The 24,359-nt window shown below is 35.3% G+C and overlaps 1 protein-coding gene across 10 annotated transcripts in view; it reads left to right on the plus strand.

Annotated features, from left to right (window-relative positions):
• Positions 1-24,359, plus strand: part of CAMK2D (calcium/calmodulin dependent protein kinase II delta) — a 174,693-nt gene that overhangs the window by 91,858 nt on the left and 58,476 nt on the right. For 6 of the 10 annotated variants that reach the window (XM_026084308.1, XM_026084311.1, XM_026084313.1 and 3 more), the window contains exons 4-6: positions 12,266-12,320; positions 20,911-20,976; positions 23,559-23,631. In XM_026084308.1, coding sequence (XP_025940093.1) covers positions 12,266-12,320; positions 20,911-20,976; positions 23,559-23,631 — 194 coding nt within the window. The remainder of the gene's footprint in view (positions 1-12,265; positions 12,321-20,910; positions 20,977-23,558; positions 23,632-24,359) is intronic. The other 4 variants (XM_026084314.1, XM_026084310.1, XM_026084318.1 and 1 more) reach the window with 1 other exon arrangement.

Here is a 24,359-nt window from a genome sequence, read left to right on the forward strand (position 1 = left end):
TGCGAAGGGCTTGCTTCTGCAAATGTTTACATTTGTTTATTTGTATATTTGTTACAGATTTTTATTGTGTTCAAGTTTTTAAAGTGGTTAAGTGCTTTGATTTTATGAAGTGTAAAGCATTCTGTGACCATTTTTATCTAAACTGGRGAAAAAATGAAATCTTTAATAGTTAAAATTCACATTCTATTAAATAATAAAAGACTAGCTTGCTCTTTTTGACATTACATGGTCATTTATTAAATTCCTCTTGAACATAGTTTGTTTACAAGTATCTTCTTTACCAGTGTTTGCTGATTGTGTTCCACCAAAAGAGCTGAGATATTTTACTAAATGGGCTCAAGAAAAATTTTTGATTTCATTGTTTTTCCCATAATATATCAGCTTTATTTAGAAAATGCCTGTTTTGTCAAAAAACTGAAAATAATTCCCCCCACAAAATTAATGTTCATATTTTAAATCAGTAGGGKTTTTTTTTTCCTTTTTGCAGGTGGAAAATTATTTTTTTCATTAATAAAATGAAAGTAGTGTTTTGGGGGAAGAAGTGGGCAGGAATGTCAAATTTTCAGTCAGCCTGGGGTGGTGGGGGCATAATGTTCATTGTAGCTTCACCAATTCAATTAGAGTAAATCCTCATACAGTTTCTAACAGTAAGGTGCGAATGTAGACTTCATTTAATATATTCATCAGACTATAAAGCAGGTTCTTTAACCCTGCTACACTTCCATAGTATTACAAAAGAGATAATGATATAATGATCTGAAAGATAATAATTGGGAGAATATCATCATGCTTTAGTCGATCTCTAGCTGCTAGAATGACCTGTTGTAAGCTTTACATCTCTAAGACCCTTGGTCTCCTGCAGCACTGAGAGGCTGCAAAACAATGACTGTGGATATATATGCACAATATTTCTAGTATTCCCTCTGGTCAAATCAAGAGTTCAGATCAATTACAAATACTCTTGGTTAGGATAATTGTTTAGGAGTGGTCATCGAATTCAAATTGTGTGCAAGAATTAAATTTTTGCTCAGTTAATAGAAAGATCAGTATCTGACAAATATCAGTAAAGAATATCTTTTATCTTTTCTTAACTCCACAAGGTATAGTTGTTCTAATCAACTTTCAAATCAAGTATTTTATTAAGTTGCCTTGAATACAGATGTTATCCCCTTTTAGTTTTGCTTGACACATCTTGAAATATATATAAATGTATGAAGAAACTTAGGAAGAACAACAAGTGACTCCTTTCATTTTCATAGAATTGCTGTTTTTATTCATATGCTTTCGAATTTTTAAAAGTATTACAGGAACGTTTAGAAACAACATTACATTTCATTAAGTTTYTGACTCCCATCTTTGCTTGTCATCTTTTCATTTGTTTCTGATTAACTAATGGATGAACTTTTAAGGTTGAAAAACTCAAAAATGAAAAGTTACTGGAATTTTAGCTAAAGTAATTGCTATTACTGGCTGAAAGAATTTGGTCTGCGTTTTCTGAAAGTGATTGTTATTAATGGTGCCTTAAATAATATGCTAATTGCTTTGAAAACATTGTCTAAAATGCCTTGGTGCACACTTGTTCCCTTAAGAGAAGTTCTAGTGGAGTAGGTAACATTTCTTTCTGTTATTTCTTRAGTCATGCCACAGGATTATGGTTGTCTGCTTTTTCTTTAAAGTATTTAAAGTAAGGGAGTTTTTTCATAATTTGATGCCTTTAAATACCTTGGAACCTAGTTGCCACGAAAGGGAGGCATTTAAAAAATAAATGAACATATTTCTCTGAGTTATCATTATATAAATTGGTTGCATTTCTGTGATTAATGTGTTTTAAAAGAGGAAAGCCAAGAAGAAAGCTGTGTCCTGCTCAATGACTAAGACTGCAATATGTCCAATTTTGTAGATGTGTAGGTCATACATATTATTAGTATAGATCTGTTTTCAATGTTAGCCAGCATCGTAAATATTGAAAGGAACATAGTACCCTTGACAGGCAATTCTCTCTGAGGTTTTCTTGTGATGCAGCCAGAGTTTAGTTGAAATCTATTTTGAGTTACACTCAGCCATTCTCCATTAGAGAAGGATATTAAATATATATTTAAATAAAGCCTATCAAATTACGTATTTTAAGGGTTTTAATTTTCCATCTTCATTTTGCCTGTCTGTGTGTTAATCTTTCTTTTGCCTCATTTACATTTGGCAAAGTGTAAAACAAAAGATAAAGAGCTCTGTCTTTCCAGCAGGTGCTGATGGACTAATTTTGCTTGTCTAATTAGCATGTTAGACTTTGTACACTGAGTAAATTTCAGTTTTTCATTCGATCTTGTACATTACTTCAGTTTCTTGAATTGGTAAATAATAATGAATCCTGGCAGTTGATGAGCTTCCCAACCATAGTGACAATTTCAGGATATCTTGTCTAAAAAGCTGACTTGTTTTAAGATGAAAACTAAGCCTTTCTTTCAGAAAAATTAAATATATTGCATTCCTCCATTAAACTATGCCATGTGGGTTTCAGGACCTGTTAATTTTAATTAATATAACATCTCTGTGTTACAGCTTTTCCTTTTATTAGCTAGTACTCCATGAAATTCTTGCATAGAGTCTCATAATTTCTCTTCTTATGTGTTTTAATGAATGCTGCAATCATTTAAAAAGTTGATGCTTAAAGCATCAACACTCGCAGCTGAGATACCAGTTTGCTCTCAGCAAAAATTTTTGTCAGCTTTTCCTTTAATCCATGCAGCTAGCCTTATAAGGCTTACCATGATCGCATTTGTAAGGTTGTTTTTGTTGTGTTTGTAAATATCTTGTTAAACTTACAAAATCAGTGGGTTACAGAGATTAAATGGCAAAGAGGAATTAGCCTAACTTGAAATACAGGATTTCTAGTAAGTCAAGGGATTTTATGTTAAATGAAAACATAAAGATGTGTGTTCTTCACATTTTAGTACACTGTTCTTTTTTTCTCAACTGTATACAGTTTTGCTATTTTTATATATGAATATTTAAAAGTGTGTTACTCTAGACGTTCCTGTTAGCTTCAAGGGTTGTGATACGATTCCACAGTATTCTTCTCTGTGTGTGTGCACAGATGTGCACACATGCCTATATTATGCACTAGAAAACAACAAAAAGCTATGAATTAAAAAAAAGTGAGTTATTACAACTATTTTCCCTGAAAACTGCTTATATACAATAATAGGTTTTGGAATACTTGTTTACATTCTTTTAAAAATCAGTTAATTTTATTTAGGATATTTAATTTTTAGCAACTAGATTTCTAATTTTTAGGCCAAATCAGTTTCTTTCTTTTAAGTTTCTCTTGTTAGCAAACTCTTAGTGTGCTGAAGCATATATAGAAGCTAGACCTGAGGATTTGTCTGTGCTTACAAATAACTGTTTAGACTTGACAAATTGYTTTATCTTTTTAGGGAGTTAGTATCAGTAGTTCAGTGAGCTCCTTCTAATTACAAAATATTCTTTTTCTAAAGCATTCTCTCTTTTCTTCTTTTCTTGACATTTCCCACATCATGCATCTTTCTTACAATATTTATCGTCTTATTGATGACCTGTTTAACATGGCAGTCTTAATCCAGCAGGAATGAAAAGAGAATTTCTTTTTTCCTCATACCAAAAGAGTTAATAAGTTAAGGCCATACGCTTTGATACTATCTTGTTTTTCTTATTTTCATTTCAAATTTTGGTCTCATTGATATCTATTTTGGAACTTAATATTTTCTGTATATCATGATTCTTTTACCAAAGCTAATAGTTTGAAAAACTGACTTCTACGCATGCATTAGACTTGAGAGGTTTTAATGAAGGCAGTGAATGTAAATATTTCTGGCATTTAGTCAGGATACAGAAGTTTATTGTGTGGGGGCCTTGGTGGGAGGGTGTTTGTCACAAATGAGTATTTTTAGAATGTGTGGCATTTTGTTCATTCTAGCTAATATTTAATGTTACAATGCCTTGGGGACAAATGCAGTCTTCCCAATTAAAATGCCTAATTATTTTTCCTGTCATTTTTCATTATACTGCTACATGTAGAGCTTAAGTGGGTTTTTCACAAGTTGCTGACCCTAAATGACAATGCACTTGCACTGTAATAAAAAGTTGTTTAGTTTTTTGAAAGAATTTGGAAGCTGTATAGCTGTCATTCATTCTTGTTCCTGAATATAGACTTGTTAATAGCACAGCACTGCTGACTTGCAAAAAGCAGTGTAATGACAGTTAGTGTTATAGTGTGCCGCTTGTGCATTTAACAGCATGGGGGAGGATTATTATCTTAAATGCACAAGCTGTTACTGTATGTTTAATGTCTTTCAAAAATCAGCTGCCCTTGAGCATTTGTACTATACTATTCTCACCAGATTAGTCTCTAAATATTTCAGATTGCTTAGATAACAGCTCTTATTAATATTTGTAAAGTTCTTTCTACTGTAACTGAGAAGCTTTATTATATAGGGCCCTAGGCTGTCATGGTCTCAGAAGAGTAGTATCGGGTATGAGGCAGTATAGGTTTAAGGAGCAATCTCAGCTTTAATAGCACTGCCCARATTTCAGACTCTGTGAGCTCTGGAGATGTGAGCAGAGGAAAAAAGGACGCTTCCTTACACGCCGAGGAATATTGCCAGTCACCCATGGCGAGAGCTTAGTGCTTTTCTCTGACATGGGCATCCCTCATCTCGTTGCTGAGCGGAAGATACAGGATCTCTGTTCCACACAGCTGCCAACTCTGTTTCACTCCATACATCGGCTGTATCTGCATTCTCTCTTCTGTAGTCATATTTGAGCTTTCAACCATTTGACTTGAGTACTGGGCATTAGTCTGTTAATGGTAGCAGAGATTCAGTGTAGATTATCAGAGTATTTATTTGGCTTTCTTAATAGGTTTGACTGATATTTATAATTTTTTGTATGTTTTATGTATGTTTTATAATGTTTTCAGAGAAGTATCTGATCTGGACAAGATAATGACTATAGGAGCTGTAGCCATAGCAGTGACTGCAGGATAGACTTAAGCAGGTTTTTTTTGAATTGAGTTTAATGTCTGGAAGCTAAAGTCATGACTGTGGCGTGCACCACTGATTTAAGGAGTTTGGCTCTAGCAGCAAGGATTATTTATACCATGTATCAAGGAAGAGGAAGTAGTGACAATGAAGTAAAAAAGTAGAGCATGGGAATGAAGTTGCAGTGAAGATTTTTGCAAGGGAGCAGAAAGCAGATGTCTGATCAGTGCAGACAGCAGCACCTTGAGCAGTGGTTCACCAGCTTTTGCATCTGGAGCTCTGCTTCCATATGCAGTTCTGTGTTTATCATGCTTAGGTTGGGAACTGTGGATCTAGACTAAAAGCTATAGGAAGAATCTTGACTTCAGTCTCAGTTGATGGCACTGCTGTAATGACTCCTGTGCTGGCATCTGTGTGAGTTTCTGATTAAGTTCTACCAGTAGCTTTATTTCCCTTCCTTGTTGCCCTTGACTTATTTTGTAGAGTAGGAAAGATGACAAACGGTGACTTTGGCAGGAGTATCTGAGTCCTAACAGTGCTGAAAGACCGCAGATCTTCCACTTTGCAGAAAAGCAGTTTTGCTGAGTGTGAGGCATTCTCTGTCAAAAACAAGAGCAGAAAATGCTTATAGGCAAGTGTTTAGATGTAGAAAAGTGAGCAGGTCAAATATTCCCCAAAAAACATTTCCTGGTATACCTTTCCAGGGACTGATAAAGGTAGTGTTTTTGTTTTACCTCTGTATTTTCAAATGCAGCAGCTTATCCCATGCCTAGTGACAAACAGATACCAGTTCACAGAAAATCCAAGATTAAAATAAATCATTCCATTAAGTTAATTCATAAAGTAATTAAGTTCATTTTTAAAAGATTTTTTTTTTCCAATGAGAGTGAAAGATCTGCGTGACCATTTTTAATATGTTTCTGGAATTGAACTTGTGAGGAAAGCACATTGAAAGTATGTAGAATTCTGTTATTTAACATTTTTTCTTTAAAGACAAAAGTCCAAAAAAGAGAGAACAAAGTCATTTTTTTCCCATTATAGCAAGCAGTATTCTGTAGAACAGACACAAAATATTGTAGTGAAACACAAAAGTCAAAGCTACAGAAGGTCATTTTATTTTTCACTCTCACTGGAGCTTGCCTAGACTGGTAACTAAGTACAAAGTCAGTAAGAGTTCTCCATGAAATTATTATAACCGTTATCATAGAATGGTAACTGGAAACCATCTCCTTCAGATGAAAGTTAGTGCTGAAGCCAAGGGGAAATAGTCCTGATCTTTGTGGGTTTATAATTATTTTTCAAATAGAAAAAACCCTGTGCTCCCTGACTTCCTGTGAAGTGTTTCAAGTTGTTTGCTGAAGCCTTTGTGTCAAAGATTTGTTTAACAACTTCTCTGTAACCCACTAGAGGAGAATGGCTATAGTAGTACAGCACAAAGGAGGAAAAAGTCTTGTGCCCTTTCCACCATATAATGTGACTGTTCATGACAGCACTCCTGAAACACTCAGGGACTACCCAACTCCAATTAATGATAATTAGGTCTAACTGCAGTCTTTTCAAAAAAGATAAGTGGAACTGTTTTGCACTGTTGAATGCTTTTTGTCTCTGAAGAAATGGGAATTGCAGTGTGGGTTACTGATTTGAGTTCTTATAGGAAATGAGTAATTTTTGTAATTGCTGTCTTTTAGTTTGCCTTGCCTGAATCCTGCCTGATGCTTTTGTGTAAAGAAATGGATAAGCTTGAATTGAATACACCAATACTTTTTGTAGTGAGTCACCTCTTAAACTATTGCAAATGGCTTCTCAAATTGTCACCACATCCCTTATCTTTTCTAGTGGAAAGCCRAGTTGCAGACTGCTTGCACACAGAATGCAATGCAAGGGTCTGGGCCATACTGGATTTGCCTCTCTGCTGTTGTGCACCGTCTACTCCAGATTCTCTGGCTGTCTTATCTTCACCAGAGATTTTTTTCCTCTGCCCATGAATATTTAGGATCTTCATTCACCTAGCAGGTTAAATGGCATATAGCTGTATTTGAACTGACTGACAAATCCAAAATAAGCAATTGCCAAAAGACAGTTTTGATCTTCCCTGGCTGCCTCAGGCAATCATAGGCATGTGATCCTGATTCAGGGAAGGATTCGTCCTTTCTCACTGATGTGAGTCAGACATTGGGGGAGGAAAGAAAAGGAAAGAATGCAATCCTTGAAGAAGATATCTCCACTGACAGGTCGGGCTAAAGTTTGACTAGTTGGAAAATGGCCTCACTAACTGAGAAACATTGCCTAACATCTCAAATTCCAATTCTTTTCAAATCAGAAGGGAGGTAAAGTTCTGCATCCCTCTTTTAGATAACAAAGTGAGAACGTCTCCTGTGTCAGGCAGGCAGTGAAGCTCTAGAAGCCTCTTCACATAGCATCATGCTGTTCTGCTTAGTAACAGGGATGTGACAGATGCCTCTATCCAACATAAAACTTATACTCTTGACTCTGGCAAGCTACTTTTCTTCTCTGAAATAGTAAAAATAAGCTACTGTTCTATGTGGAGCTACTAACATCTATGTAATGTAACTATGTAATGCCTGTAATAGTATGGCTGTTTCAGTCTGTGTAAGTTTTAAGTATTTACTGCAGGCTTACGTGTGGTTACCCCTTGCAGTGCAAGTAGTAGATGCAATTGTTTTTTTTTTTAAAAAAAAGTGTTCTTGCAATTCCCTTGAACCAAAGGCAATGAAATGYGCCTTAGGCTTCTCCTATGACTTTGTCACTTCAGGGTCACAGTTTTAAAACTGTGCCTTAATGACTCTTGGTCCATGTTGACTTCATTCTTATCAAGGAGATAATGTGCTCATAAATGCATGCAAGAAAGTTCTGCATTAAAAATACAGTGATAATAAAAGAATACAGTCCTTTGCTTCATCTGGTTGCCAGAAAATCTATGGTGGAGCAGTGAAAAGAGTGAACCATGAAAACTGAGTAAGTATATTTATGATCATATGATGTTGAGTGGTCTGTAGCCACAAGCTCAAGCTAGGACTGTCTGTTTTTAATACCAAAGTAATATTTTTAAGGTGGATTTCATTTCTAAATTTTAAGATTTAATATTTCTCTGAAACCTCTTTAGAGAATTGAAACAATCTGGTTTTTTGGAAGCTTCACAGCTGTCTGAAATCTGATGGCAGCAAGTATTTTGCCTGGCAAGAAGTACTTGGTAGCTCTCAATACCCATACATGACATGGGAAATCTAATATAAAGGCGTCTGTCTGTCTGAATAGAATGCTCTAAGTAAACAGCTAGGAGAGGAATGTTATTTTGAATCAAAAAGTGTTCACAGAAAAACTCTACTTTGATTTCTTATTAATCTGCTTCAGAAACATGTAGTTTCTGTCAAAGGGTATAATTTGTTGCATATTAAATTTTTAAAAGTTTTAAACTTTTCCAGAAAGGCATATGCAAAATGTACTAGCTGCCCTCTATAAATCATTATTTTAGGGTTATGCTGCATCTCTGTGACAAATCCAAGGGCCTGTAATAATTCCCATTGCTAATTTCTGAGTAGTGATTCACCAATAGTATCTTTGACGCTGTTGTATGAAGTAGTGCACTCGAAAGCAATGCTACCGAAGTATATGTGTGCACTGTAGAATATTTTTTAAGAAATTTTCTTAATATTGCCTGCCTGGTGATAAGCAAGACTTTTTGGGGGCATCTATCCTAAGCTTGTAGTTTTCGGATATTATTCTAGGCTGGTACTTGACTTCTCATCCCAGATTTGGTCTGCTTTAAAAAGCTGACATTTGGGGATATTGAAATCTGAACTCACAGACCCCAACCAGCAATAAAGGTCTTTAAATAAATAAAACATGAGTAAATAATAGAGTGATATTCCCTAAAGATACATTAAAAATGCACTAGCACAAAGATCTGGAAGATTCATATTTCTTGCTGTTGCTGTGTTAGTATTTGATTAGTCATTCTTACACTTTGGGTTTGCTCTAGCTTTTTAACCAGTTACGTTTTGTACCTTTCAACTATATTTGATTCTAATTTTCTAATCTATATGTCCCTCTAATGCCTATAAAAAGAATATRTTTTACCATAGTAGCAATGTATCACCTTGGTCCTTCATGCTTAAAGCTTGTAGTTTGTATAAAGACAAGTCTTGAGTATAGAACCAGCCAAAACAACAAATTCTGATTTAGATCTGCTTGGCTCTTTGGAATCATCACAAGCTCTGGGCAGAGAGTCAGCCAAGAGCGGGGTTTCTCTTCAGTATTGTGTAAACACAAGATGTTTCCTCAGGCAAAATATTGCTAAGAAAAAAAGACGTATTTATTTGATTTTTTTCTGTTTTTTTTTTTAAATGTCATGTATTGCATGAAAAAGGATTAATATTTAAAGCTACCATCTGGGGAAATCTGAAAATCCTTCTCTTGCACTTTCTTCATCAACTTAGTTTTTAAAGTAAAGTGGTTTTAGGGTAGCCTAACTTTTTATTTGATTCTATATATGATATTGTTATGGATCAAACCACTGACAAATCTTCCATGTATTGTAGGAAAGTTTGCTTTGGAATTTGCCTTTTCATTTTAAGTAATTAAAAAAAACCCCAAACCCACATGAATTATTTCAGGGTTTTACCCTGATATGATTTAAATTGTTAACATAATTTAAAATGAACGCTCTACAACTGACTAGTGCATTTTTGGAGAGAACTTTTATTTCTCTCTATCTATCTATACATATGTATATACATATAGATATGCATATAGATATATAGTGTGTGTGTGTGTGTATACATATAAATACACACACACATATATATTTATAARGTATCTAAATAAATTGCATGTGGTTATATCATTAAAATACTGTAGATGTGTAAACGGTGATTAGCACTAGAAACTTGTAAAGACTATTTCCAAAACATGGAAATATGCTTGCTTCTGGCAAGTCCTCTCAAGTACCTTACCTTTTTCAGGCAATCATTCTTCAAGGTGATTTAATGAGAGGCAGTTTTCTTGCTGAGCTGTTAGATCCTCAAGCAGTCATTCCTTTTCTCTTCCTGATCATCTTTGCTACCGACCTTCATTACATCCTGCAGACGCAGGTCTGGCTGAGCACCAGAGTCGGGCACGGTGTAGTCCCTTCTTAGCCTTTCAACGTGACGTTGGCTGCCACTGTGGAAATTCAGCACTGATTGGCAGGCCTCAGTCTGACAGTAGATTTCTCTCTGTGACTTCACCCCTAATGTGGCTGAAGTGGATGGCGGGTAAGAAGATTAGAGGGATATAGAATATAATAGAAATACGAGTGGGCATATAGCATATGGTTACCTTTTTTGACCCTATTTGGAAGTGTCAGTTAAAAACAGAAGTTAGTGATGCAGTCAGGTAGTTGTTTGATGCAGCCAGCTTTATTTATAAAAAGAAATGTTTGTCTTAACAAAGTCTGTCAGCTTTTTAATGAGAGCTTGTTCTTTTCTCAGACTGGATGAAGTTTGTAATTCTATAGGCTTTAGATCCCTCACGGTTTCTCATCCAAATTCTTATTCGCAAGTTTATGCCATACCCTTTACCACAGAAAGCGTCAGGTCAGTTGCTAGTGAATTCCTTGCTCATATAATTCCTTTTTGTGAGCAGCTTCACATGTGTCTAGATTTGGAGCTTGATGGTTTTATTTATTTTAGCTATCTGCTTCCATAAATGAATATAACAGCTTTTTAAAACTTAGGCCAGTGTTTAATCCCATGCTTTCAAGAGATCTAACTAACCCTAGAATAATAAGCTTGCCATTCTCAAGATTTCTTCTTTTGCTATACTGACCTTTTCTTGGCCTCCCATGTACAGACATCCCACCAGAAAAATACRCTGTTGATGGGTACAAGGGCTGAAATAGTGCATGGCATCAGTATTTTATGGACTCTGTCATATGAAAATATTGATATACTCTGAATATCCTTCCTTTTTGCGTGGTTGTGTTGTTATTTTGCTTAAGGAGTCTTAATAGGAAATTTAGACCTGAAAATAGGAAATTTGGACTATTCCCAATGGTGTGATATTGACTTGATTGTTACAGTTGTCCTTGTTTCATAGGGTGGGGATGGGCAGGTTTTTTGTTTGTTTGTTTTTGTTTTTAAGGGAAGTATAAATGACAGTCACACCAAGTTGCTTCATTTTTCACCTGCAAGTATAGTGTATTATTACTTTGAGAAGAAAGATGTTTCCAGTGAACAGAAAGCTGACTTTCAAAAGTACTGTATTTTTATACAGCAACTTGGCTTGTGTGTTAAGGTAACTTGACTGAGTGTGTTAGGGTGAAATCAGTTATTGCCTGGGTAGTTAACTTGTTTAAATATTTGAAATGAAYGGGCTAAAACTACAGGCATTTAATTAAAAGTGAGACTAAGGATATGACAAGAAAAGCAAATTACTTTAGGGACTATAGGCAACCATTTTATTTTTAATTTAAGTTCCTTTTTAATTATTACTTAAATCTTGAACCAGTAACTGAATGTATACATTTGCATTCTATTTTTTAATATGGTCAAATGCTTTTGGTTTGCAAAGATTCAAACCAGTGAATGCTTTCTCTTGCAAAATCAGCATATATTGTCTGATTATGGTATTTGTTAACATAGTGCTTGAAGTATTTATTCTGCTGAAATCTATGATTACTTGGGGCTTTTTTTCCTCACTTTATTTGCAACTTTTGAGATATAATGCTGCTGAGAAAATAGTTTTATGACATTAAGAATATGGATTAAGATAATAGAAGTCCAGTGTCTGCAGACTCCTGTTTATGCTATTTAAAAGGTCGATCAGAGGTTCTGCGTAGGGAAAAAAGTTTAATAATGTTAATATAATATATTTACATGATGTGTGATTGTGGTTTTAGTACTTGTTTAGTCATGATTCAGCATGAAGAAAGTGTTCTGTGTGTGTATGTGTGCATACATGTAGGAGGTAATAGGAAATGACTTCAGCACACTTCTGTGGCATAAGGAAAGCAGATCACCTTTAAAATAACTGTAGAATGAGCTTCATGTACAGTCATGTGGAGTCATTGTTTATCTCACCTTATGAAAAAGACAATTCTGAGGGTAGAGAATTTTGAAAAGCAGATGAGAACACATACAACACCAGCTCTACAACAGAATTAAAATCCCCTTTCCCTCCCCCAAAATCAAAGAAAGACATAAAAGATATGTATAAGATGACTGCTTTTTTTCTTTTTTTCCCCCCTTTAATAGTGCGGCTTCATGACAGCATATCAGAAGAAGGATTCCATTACTTAGTCTTTGACTTGTAAGTATGTGTTTTGCATATGTATCATGTTGGGGATGTGGTATTCAAAACTTTTAGATGTAAATGCAACTTTTAGATGTATTCACAAGATAAATGTGTGGTTTTGGTGCAATAAGTTGGACAAATTGTAAATAGAGCTAGAAGGACAGACAAATAGTTGATAATTTCCATGTGCAAGAACTGATTTCTAAGTGCTGATTTAAGAATTCCACATTAAAACTTTTGAATAAGTAGGGCTACTGTTGAAGTGGATTTAAATATAAAATGTAGGCATGTAAGTAAGAACTGCATGATACCTGCCAAAGTAAATGTATGATTCATAGAAAATAATTCGCTGCAAGCTTGTTGTCCAGTGAAGGAAACATAAGTAAACATGTAAAGGAGTTGTTTCTTCACAGGAAATCTCCATTGCTGGATTGAAAGATAAGCCTGATTTTCCTAGAGAGAAAAAGACTATTTGAATATTTTATTCCTGGTTTATATTTTACTGATACATAGGATTAGTTTAATTTTGACACCAGTCAGAATGTAAAATGGTCAGCATATAGAAATGAAGCTTCTTTCTTTTTTCTCATTTTGTTTCAGGAATTTGAGTCCTGTGAGCTGTTCGTATAGTGTGTGTGTATGTATTTGTATGAGAGAGAGAGAGAGAGAGAAAATGTATTTTGTTGAGTTGGAGTTTGTTTCATTTAGATATGCTGTTTAGTAAAAGAAGGGGTGCTCGGCAACATAAAGTATGTGTAACAGGCACTTAACTTGAAAACAAAATTAAAGCACTAAAGTTCTTCATTCTTCCCTGGGACAGGCAAAATTTTCCATTCACGTGAAAAGTTACTGCTTTTGGTTCTGGGTATGGGCAAATATAAATAGTTAGGAGTTTTCTTGCAAAACTGACTTATTTAAATAAAAACAATGTTTTAACTGCAGATTTTTCCACGGCTGTTTATGGATGTGACAGATCTCTTCCCTCTCCCCACTGAGTTTTTTTTAGGCCCAGCATGGTTTTGTTTGTTAAAGTGAGAATATATTATTTCTCCTAGAACTGTGAAATAATTTACTGCGAAGCATGCAAACTGAAATATTCACACTCAGTGTAGGTGAATGGTAAAGAAGAGATTAGAACCTGGATCTTACACACACAACTGAGTGCTTTCACCTTCAGATTACATTTTGGTTTTATGTTCTGGCTTAGTTTTTAATTAAAGAAATCTGTGAAGACTTCTTCAAGACTAGACTTTATACTAGCAATACAGAAATATTAAATAGGTAGTCTATCTGCAGTAAAGGAATTCAGGGTTCAGTACTCTGATCTGAACTGGGCACAGCGTGAACTTGTGTCTGATTTTTATATCTCCCAGGTAAGTGCTCTGACTATTGGATTAGAAATGCTCTAGAGCATAGCACGCCTACTTGCTCCCTGTATGCAGTTTTTTTGTTTGTTTTTTTAAACTTAGGGATACAAAGGAAATCTTTCTATGTGGAACTGGAAAAAATGTTCTTAATACTGAACATTCCCAAGAAATGGATGTGGAATTCTTAGTTTTAGGGACAATGTCCCTGCTATAAACTGAGAGCATTTTTATTTTCTGCTGTACTATGTACTGTTAGAAACTATGGCCTACTGTAATTGCACTTGGTGCACTTTTGCCTTAAATTGTATACATAATGCCAAACATATCTCAGGAGATTATGGTTGCAATGTGGGCTAGAAGCATTTAAAAATCAAAGTCATAGATATCAGTATCTATATCTTGGTTGTAAACAAACAAATAGAAGGCCCTATTCTGCAATAGTGTTAACATAAAAGTAATATACAGATACTGTCTTGCCAAAAAAATAGGTTCTCTGCCAAGCATTTCCTCTATTTCACTGTCAGTCTCATTCATAACAAACATATGTATGGACTCATACATATACCCTTTGTCTGGAGCAGTCCATGTGTTTTTGTTTTCACCCTCTTTAAAGAAAGAAGGCTTCAGCATATATGTACAGCTTTTTATGTCTTGATCATGTGGTTTTGGTTTTCTGTCAAAATGAATTATTTTGCAAAAGAGAAAAAGTCTGAAGTGGTAGAGGTGGTAACTGTACTGACTGATAATTATCTTTGAAAAAGCTATGTGATACATTCTTGAAGAGGTTTTGCCTAGTTAGTAGGGGTGGCTGTTTAGTGTTAATTTTGCATACAAACTAAGAAATGATTGCCTTAACGTTCACTAATACTGATTAATTTTCACTAATACTGATTAATGAAACTTTATTTTTTACTGAATTTATATGTGCTTCAGTGGCTTAGTTAAATGTACATGAACGAACGATCTGTCACAAAAAAGGCACCATAAGTACTACTTTAATATGAAGGCCAAGTACATGCTTTTATTTATTTTTTTTTCAACTGGAGTTTGACTGTGGTGTAACACTGTCATTCCACCCACACATACCATCATGTCTTTATCTTAATGATTTCTGTCAGACTGTGTGGGATTCAGTACTACTGTTTCTTTAGAAATTCTTCTGAGACTGCATCCCACATGAGAAAGGGAAGGGGAAGAGTGCTTTTCTTTGAATATAAAGAACAATGATTGTCACTCTCTATTTTCAATTTCTAATAATCTTGTTAGAATTAACGTCATAGAGATGTCTGCTATTTGAAGAACAAGCCTGTTGCCTCATTTGTGTACCTCACTGGTAGTTGTACTTCATCTGGAGAGAAAAAAAGTGATTAATGTACCCTGTTACAGGCTTGCATTTCAGTGAAGAGTTCTAATCAAAAAATGGGAAGGTGTGGAAGTCTTTTAAAATCCATGTGTAATCTACACATTTAAGCATGAAACATGTGATTTCTGGTAAAATGAAAGTTCTTTCTATTTGCAATATAGGGGTGTTCCTGTGAGAAGTGCTGCATATTAAAAAATTAGAAGCACTGAAGTAATGTTTTGACGTGCCACATACATTTTTTTTTACCTTTGGTTGCTGACTCTCCATCTCTGAACATAAGATTGAAATATGTAAATGACAGCGTAATTCTGGAGTACGGTGGTTATTTTGTACTTGAGCAGGCAAGTAGTGTTTTTTCAAGGACTCTGTGATAGCGCTGCCTAGGAACAGAGTTTTGTTACTGATCTGCCAACATGGTTCCTTCATATTTTAGAAAATAAACTGTGATAGCCTCCTGTGATACTTCTCCCAAGAAGAGGACTTGTTCCTGTCATGTTTCTCCTGCTAGATATAATGAAGTGTTTTTCAGATTAATAAAATACGCATAGTAAAATTAGTAATGGACTTCATAAAGTTTCCTTCTTCTCATCCCTTTTTTGGCTAAGGCAACTGTAGTTAGGATTTGTCTCTCTCCATCAACCCATTTCAGTCGCCAAGCACGAATGAGATTGTTTTCAGTGTTAATGWTGTTATATGAGTTCATATCCAATCAGTTCTGTCAGTATTAATTGTTGTATCTGAATGGGAACAGCTGTAGCACTTGAAGATTCTTTTATGCAAGTCAATTAGATTCTCTTTTTTTCATAGTCTCCAGTTTTTAATGCACTTGTTGAGATACAACAATTGGTACATTTAGAATTGCAGCATTGCTGTAGAATTCCAAGTGGATGAACTATAGTCTATAGAAGAAAGAAAAATACAAAAAAAGCCTAATTGCAGAACAATCTTTGCCGAGGGTAAGTGCCTGAACCTTTGTGTCTTTTTTCAGAAGGAAAAAGGTCACAGATAAATGCAAAAATACATGGCTGTAGTAATTTTTTAGCACTGCTTTCTCCCACCTTACTTACAAAAGCAGTTTAAGAAATAAGGAATGTAAGCCAGGAGGAAACAAAGCTATGTGATCATCTGCAGAAGCTTTTTATTAGCCTTGCCAGTTTGGGAACTTGCTCTTTTCCGTTTAAATATTTGCTGATACTCATAAATTTTTCTAACAAATTAAATATGGTACATGAAGTAAATATTCCTTGTATAATGTGTTGTTAAAATCTTTGCAACAAAAAATGTGGCATTTAACACTGTAAATGCAATAATTTGTTTTAGTGTGTACAGAAAGTCAGTCAAAAAGCACTTTTGATTGGAGCAGTTAAAAATGCTTCTTAATGAACCTCTCCTGAGATTAAATGAAAATAACAGACTTTGTATGTGAAATCCTTCTGCTTGCTTTTCTCTCTGCTGTTTTTCTGAAAGACATACCTGGTGCAGAGGGCCTTGTTTTCTCTACATAGCGCTTGTACTTCTTTCTTGAAACAAACCCACATGCTTTATTTGTTTCTATTAGTATGCTCTTCAGAAAATTACAAAAGAACAAGAATAATCTGTGAGAACAAGTGACTGTTTTAACTTGTACCGCTAAAGTTACTAGAGCCCCTGTTATGAATGTTCTGTCATGAACTCGAACCTCACTGAAGTTGGCAATATACCTGCAATGGAAAGGCATTCAGATCCATTTACTTCCTGACTTTTAATCGCCTGGGGAGCAAGTAGCTTGGCAGCTGTTTCTGGAGCTTTCTAATGCAGGGTCAAAGTTGCTTATTTTTTGCTTTTTATCCTTTGCTTATACAATCTTCACTTACATTGTGTATAGCCTGTCTGGATATAGCTGGAGATCTAATCTATACTGATAGTTGCCTTCTAAATTAAGTACACAGACTAGAATCTGTATATAATGTATTTTTTTCCTGCATGGTAGAGTGTATCAGTTTTCTGTTAGTTAAGGCTTTAAAAAAGTTAAGCAGAAGCAGCAGTGGAAGTATAGATAAGGTCTATTTTAATTTACTTATGTAAATGGGTTTCAAAGATCARTCTAAGTATTTCTGTACTTGATCATCAGCACCTCCAAGATTTCAGCACACATCTCCATGTAAGCCAATTTGATGCTCCAAGTGGTAACAACACAGTAACACTTGAGCCACGCATTCTTCAAAGAGTACATCAACTTTCATTTCAGGTCATGGTCATTTCAGCCCTTAGGTAGGCAAGCAAAAACTCATGACCAAGGACCTCTTGTATTTGTGTAGTCTGTATTCATACTAGATATCTTAAGTCCATCTCTAGTCAAATATTTCATAATTTAAGATAGAGGGGAAAAAACACACTTAGCACACTGATACCTAAGAAGGAGTAGGAATGCTTTGAAGCCATGTTGGTATTAAACTGCATGGAACAGGAAGGTTACAGAATCATTGGTAACTGTTCTGTTCCTTATTTATAGAATCAATGAATGGTATAGATTGGAAAGGACCCATGGACATTATCTAGTCTACGCTTGAAGCAGGTCCAGTTGGATCAGGTTGCTCAGGGATTTGTCAGGTTTTGAACATCATCAAAGATGGAGATGCCAGAACCTCTTTGGGCAACATGTACATGATAAAATATAATAATAGAGACAAAATCCTGTATCGATTTGGAATTTCCCATGTTCTAGCCTATGTCTGGTGCCCTTCATCCTGCCTCCATGTACCCACCCCTTAGGGCGCTGTAGGCAGCAATGAGATCTCCCCTAAGCCTTCTCTTCTTAATGGTGAACAAACCAAGTTCTCTCAGCCTTTCCCTATACATCATGTGCTCCAAACCTCTGACTGTCTTGGTGGCTTTCCAATAAACTCAGTCCAGTATGTCAACGTCTTTCTTGTACTGGGAAACCCCAAACTGGACACAGTACTCTAGGTTTAGTCTCATGAGTGCCAGCATGCACGGGAAAAATTGCTTCCCTCAACCTACTGGCCTGTACTCCTGCTAGTACCATGAAGCAGTTGACCTTTGCTGCAAGGGCACATTGCCAGTTCATGTTCAGTGATAATATAATGTGCAAAGGCCAGTAACACTGCTAATATTATTAAGGGTTTTCTAAGAGCAAAGGCCCAAAAGGTGCAGGTAGCTTTCAGACTCTCTCCGGGCACCTGCACTACCTATCATCGTTATAGGCATCTGCGTGGCTTTTAACAATTGCTCCTAATGCGCCTTTCAAAGTGACAGTGTGTGGGAATTGTTGACTACTTGTTTGCTTGTCAGCCTGAAATTCACCTGTTCTATTCTTGCTTTTTTTCATCTTTTAACAATGGTTATGAATGCCAGCAAATGTTCAGTGTCAGCAAGTAAGGGTGCATAGCCCCCTCTTTTTTCTGTGCTTGAGTAGAACAAGCATCTGTTTGGCATTCTTTCCAACTGAAACTCACTTTGATGACAAAAGCTTTTTTTTTTTTTTTTGGTTTGGATCAAAAATGAGTGTTTCAGGAAAGAATAATATCAAAGGATGCTTTGTTTTTTCATTCATCACAAAGTGAGAATTATTCCTCTTTACCAAAACTGTAGTAGATAAATATATATGAAAAAGGAGATATCAAAGACTGTCAAAATATGCATCAATCAAATATTTTCTGTTCCACAACCAAAGACAGTTTCTGGAAGGTAGAAGACAGAAAGAAAAAAAGAACGACAGAGTACAAATCAGGCAGCATGTTATTTTACTTCCTACAGATTTTGTTGCAGATTTTTGTACAAAATAGCATTCTAAGAAAGTGATTACTTTCCAAAGTTAGTATGGTGTGAACTCAGAAAAGGATGATGTAGCCCAAATACATATGGAAACAAGAAAATAAAAATTTAAACCACCTTTCTCAAAGAAAGGAGTTATGTCACTGGTTGAGCAGTTCATTTCTGTCCTCATCTAATATGTCCGAATAACTGGGATCTACAATGAACTGTTATTACAGTAATTTGAAACTGAATGTTTTGTTTCTGAAGATTCCAAGTATCCTCACTCTTAATTTTTGACATTATTTGAAAAAAAAAATTGTATTCAGTAGAGATGTTAGTGATAGTATAGATTTTTAAGYGTCTTAACACAAGTTTGTTGTAGCCCACTCCTGCTTTAAGCTTGGGAATTTATTGACAACAGACTGTGCTCTATGAAAGTTTTTCTTAAACAGTATTGAAATATGGACTTTGACTTCCCATCTAGGAATCATTTTATTTATGTGAGCATGTAAGTGGGATTGAGGTTTTGGGAAACAGGAATCAGACTAACTCATGTGTCCTGTACAAGGTGCTCTGTTGAGGCTGTGCAGGTGGGTACTCCACACTGTGTGCCTTTTCAAGGTTTGCGTCTGTTTTCAGCTGTCCAACACAGCATCTAAATATATGAAGATCTGCATTTAGCTGGGAAAGTATGTCAGTGTATTCCATAAAAGAGAAATTTTAGAGTATAGTACTTGAAAGATCTTCGTCTTTCTCTGAGTCCAATCTCTTGCTGACRCTGGCAGCCAAGTTTTATGAGTTTATTAAAAAGCTCATCAATCTTCATCTTAAAAAGAGAACACCTGTCTCAGTTACTTTGCCAAATACTGTTAATTGCCCCAGCTATATTGTAGTTAGAAACCTTCTTCAGATTTTGGGCCTATATTTATTCATGGGTATTTTATGCTCATTTATTATTGTGCCAATATTGTCTCTCACAGCTCTCCTTTATGGTATTTATGCTCTTTGTCTTCAATATTTATTTTTAGAAAGTTGTCATAGCCCTCTTGAACTTTGTTTTGCCAAGCTACACTAACTTTGCTTCTCTGAGAAGATAGGATGAGTAAGTGAATGGATAGTCTAATAGCAATTTTCTTCTCATATTGTTGTTTTAATTCCCCCTTCTTGAACATGAGTTACCAGAATGGTATACAGTATATGAGGAATGATTTTACTGCTCTATGGAAAGACGTTACTGTGACTCTATTTTAAAAGCTTTCCAGGACTATGGCAGCACCCTGTTGGTGATTTATTCTGGGCTGTCCTCCTTTGATTGACTAATAACACAGTTTTATTTGTTTTTAGTCACTTTCTACTAATAAACTACTGGTTGCACAGTGAAAATCCTAAGTATACAACCAGATCCAGTTGCTTCTGTTACTGGTCTTCTGGATCATACAGTTCTTCCTCTGTACTATTAATGCCTCTTCATGTATTTGGCAATTTCACTAAAGTATTCCTCGTTTCTTGACAAAAGCATAACTGAAAATATTTTAGGAGAAAAAATCTGCCATTAGATTGATTAAGGTACTCCACTTCTACTAATAGTCTGTCTCCCTCCAACTCAGTAATTCTCCTAGCAAAACCACAAAATTCGAGCACATGGATTCTATCTCTGTTGTGTTTTGACCTACACCTAAAGACCTTTTCACTTCATATGATTATTGAATTTTCCTTTCTTAAGTCTAACTCCAGCTTGGTTGTTGCAGTTCTCTATTTATCCTGAGCTTTTCTGAACTTCAGCCACAGCTTCCCTTGCTGGTCAGTTCCCTTTCATTCATTTAGGTTTTACTTCTTACTCTTAACACCCTTTTCTCAGTTTTGGCATCTTGCCCAGTAAGCTGCTGCTCTTTGTTTTTGTTTTCCAGTTATGATTGCTCTTCCACCACATCTTTGTTATTCATATAACATTTAGATTGACAAACTTTAGGATGCAATTCTTCCACACTGTTGTCAAGACCTCTTTCATTTCTGTACAAATATTTTGGTTATTCCTTTCTGACCTCTCCCTGTCGAGCTTCATTTAAGATACTTGTTTCCACTTCTGAAATCTCCTGGCCTATCTTGCTTTTATTAACAGAGTCACTGGAGGTGAACTGTTTGAAGATATAGTTGCAAGAGAATATTACAGTGAAGCAGATGCCAGGTAAGTCATTTGTTTTTCTGATGTTGTCCTTCATAATTCTAGCATTGTTACTTAATTATCTCATGGTGTTTGGCATCAGTTAGACTAGCATGGTCTGTGAACCTCTAGGATTTCTCCTAGAGTTCTCTCATGATTGGAAGAGGCATAGTTTGGGGTTTTGAGCTCAAGACTGTGTGATGGCAAACTCATGAAATCTTGCCATATGCTGATCTAAAAATGCTGAAATTTTATCTCAGTTTGTTAAACCTTTGTTAGCTTGTGAAAAAATCTTACTCATTTTTCTTTTTTGTAAACTGGAAGTAACATTACAGCTATGTCAACCAGGGTTTCTCATATTTGTTGGTAGATGTTTGAAATGCATGTTGGTTTTGAAAAGAATTTTATATTAAATACCACTTTTGATCTGGATCCAGAAAGATTAATTTCATTTTTGTATTTAAACACTTTTGTTGTCTTTCATGAATAAGCAATCGTACTGTGCATCTCACAGTCTGAGCTCAAATCTGAAATCTCAAGTAATTTGCTGCAAGCGCTTGTTTGAAAAACTTGAAGAATAAGTTGAAGATTATCATATTTGCATGCTAATACAAAGTAGCAGGGCCATTTTTTCATTTCAGGGTCTGTTTGCCCTCATATAATAATAAATCTTAAACATTGTGGTCAATTACTTTATTTAAAGAAAACTTCTCCTACTGCTGCACTCTGTACAGAAAATTTCTCTCAAAGTAAATTTAAAGAATCATCATGGTTTTGTGTATTCGTAATCACATACCACCAGTGATACATATTCAGAATGTATAATTTTCAGCTATTCCTTTATATTAGGAGTTATTAATAGATGCCTGGAAAGCATTAAGTGTCTATAACAACAGTGTTAGGTTAATAATGAACAAATGAGAAGTTAGGCTGRATATTAGGAAGCGTCCACACACTGTTTAATAGGCTAATTTGCAGGGAACATCATTACTTTAAGCATTTAAATCTACAATAAGATATGGCAAAACATACTGTAGAAGAGAAAACTAGATCAGTAGTTTAGGTGGGGTGCAGGGAGACAGGCTATTTTTCATGAATAGTTGAATGATTCTTACCTTCTTGATTCAGGCAAAATTTATAATATTGATGCCAAAGGCCAGCATATGGTGTCATTGTGTGTTTTAAGATAATTGTGATTAAAAATGAAAAACTGTAATGATATTTTTCTAGAGTTGTTGCATATTTGAAGGGGCTGTGCATATATATATATATATATCTCATATATATATATGTATTTATATATTTAGTAAAAACTTGATCAAATAAGTGAAATATCTAGTTGTCATGTATCTCTTTTTTTATATATTTATATATATATTCATGTATATATATATATCTATATATATATAGTGTGTATGTGTGTGAACGTGTGTTATCCCTTTAGAAATAGTTAATGGTCTTTATAGATGCATATTCTGTCATCGTAATACTGGTCTGCTCCTGCAAGCCCTTACTCATGCAAGTAGTCCTTATTCCTATGAGCAGTCTAGTTCAGTGAGTTGTGAACTACTCACATAAGAAAGGGTTTTCAGGTTTGGGCTCCAGTTACTGATTTATGACCATTCCTTCTGAATTCCATGGCCAACACATTTTGGATGAGCAGTATTAGATCCTTGGCCCCTGACTGCTATGTATTACTTAGTCGCAGACTTCTGCCACGATGATATCTTTAAAAAAATATTTATAAGCTCTTGTGGTGCCGAAAAACATCTGACAAAGTTCCAGTGCTGTAAAAGATGAATATTTTAACTGTGCTTTTTGGCACTGTAGGCTGGCCAAAGCTTGCAAACCTGGACATGGAAAAATAGGTGCTAATTCATTTTTTTTTAAACTCCAAAATAAAACTTTTGTCCCCATTTTTTAATGTAGATTTCCATTTGATGAGTGGCTCCTAACCAAACTATTGCTTGACACTATTTTAAATGAAAATGCATGCCTCCTTTTTGAATGACTTGGCATTATTCTACTAATAGTTTAAGAAACCATTAGATTCAAAATGGGAAATGTTTTGCTTTTCCTTAGCTTTTGAATTTTTTTTTGTTTTTTTCATTTGTTTTTGTATATCATTTCATTTCTGAATGTATTCTTGTTTCAGCGTTGTTGTAATGTTAAGTTTTTGAAAAAAAATCTCAAAAATATAGCAGATATCACTAAATAGTTTATTGCCTCCAGTTTATTTTTCCTATAGCAGTTTTTGGAAACTGGAAGAAGCTTCCATACTGCTGAATGAAGATACAGCATCATGATCCTGTCTAATAGGTGTCATATGTTCCATGTTAGATGTCTTTTTTGGTTTGTTTCTTTGGGGTTTGTTTTAGGGGGCTTTTTGGTTTTTTTTGTTTTGTTTTTCAGATGTGTTAGAGCTGGAAGTATCTCTGTATTCAACATTGTTTTGTTCCAGCTCAGTGTACAATCAGGACTTGTCAGGGGGTGTAAAATTGTTTTTGTTCTTTATAATTTTTTTAAGTTTTATTTTCTTTTGTATTTAATGTGATTATGTGCCTTTAAAATGTTCTCCCTTCCATTCTGCCCTTGTATCTTTGCAGTCATTGTATACAGCAGATTCTAGAAAGTGTTAATCATTGTCATCTAAATGGCATAGTGCACAGAGACCTGAAGGTCAGTATCTGGTGCCCATCAATTGGATAAGAATTTCGTTTTTTTTCCGTTGGGTAGGGGCAGAGGGTGGGTTGTCTGCGATGTTCCCTTGCCTATCCTACTCACCCTCAAAACAACTCAATGAGCAAATAATGCATGACGCCTCTTTCCAGTTTGCAAGTCTACAGGCCTAATATACATCATGGCAAAAGGGGGAATGGTTGCCAAAACACTGTCTCCTTCCGAGATGCTGGATTTATCCCATGCTGTTGAACGTGTCTGGTATTTCATTACGGGTTTCCATGTCTCACTGTGTTCGCACATGGAGGTGAACTTTGGCTGTGATGTATGTCAGCTTGCAGATTTAAATGCCACTTCTGTTTGAGACCCTGGGTTGCAGTAGCAGAACAACTGGTCGCACATTGCTGCAGTAGAGTATGACGAACCCTCAGGCAAGTGATGATACTGCCGGCTAAATTGAACTGTGAGAAGTTAATAATTTATCTAAAACACCTCGCTTGGAGTGTTTTTTACCTCAGTAGCCACTACAATTTCCCACGTCTCTGAGAGCACTCTCAGTAAGTAAAGGAGGAAAAAGTACAGAGGAGAGGAAATATTTAATACGACCTTGTCAACCGTTCATTGGCAGACCTTCAAAATTTGTATGCTTTTCCTAAAATTTTCCTTCCAAAATTCGTCTTAAAAAAAAAAAAGAAAAAAAAGGCATGTCTCCGAGCTGCCGTTTTTCC

Source organism: Apteryx rowi, unplaced genomic scaffold (assembly GCF_003343035.1).
Source record: "Apteryx rowi isolate R43461 unplaced genomic scaffold, aptRow1 scaffold_634, whole genome shotgun sequence".
Lineage (NCBI taxonomy): Eukaryota > Metazoa > Chordata > Aves > Apterygiformes > Apterygidae > Apteryx > Apteryx rowi.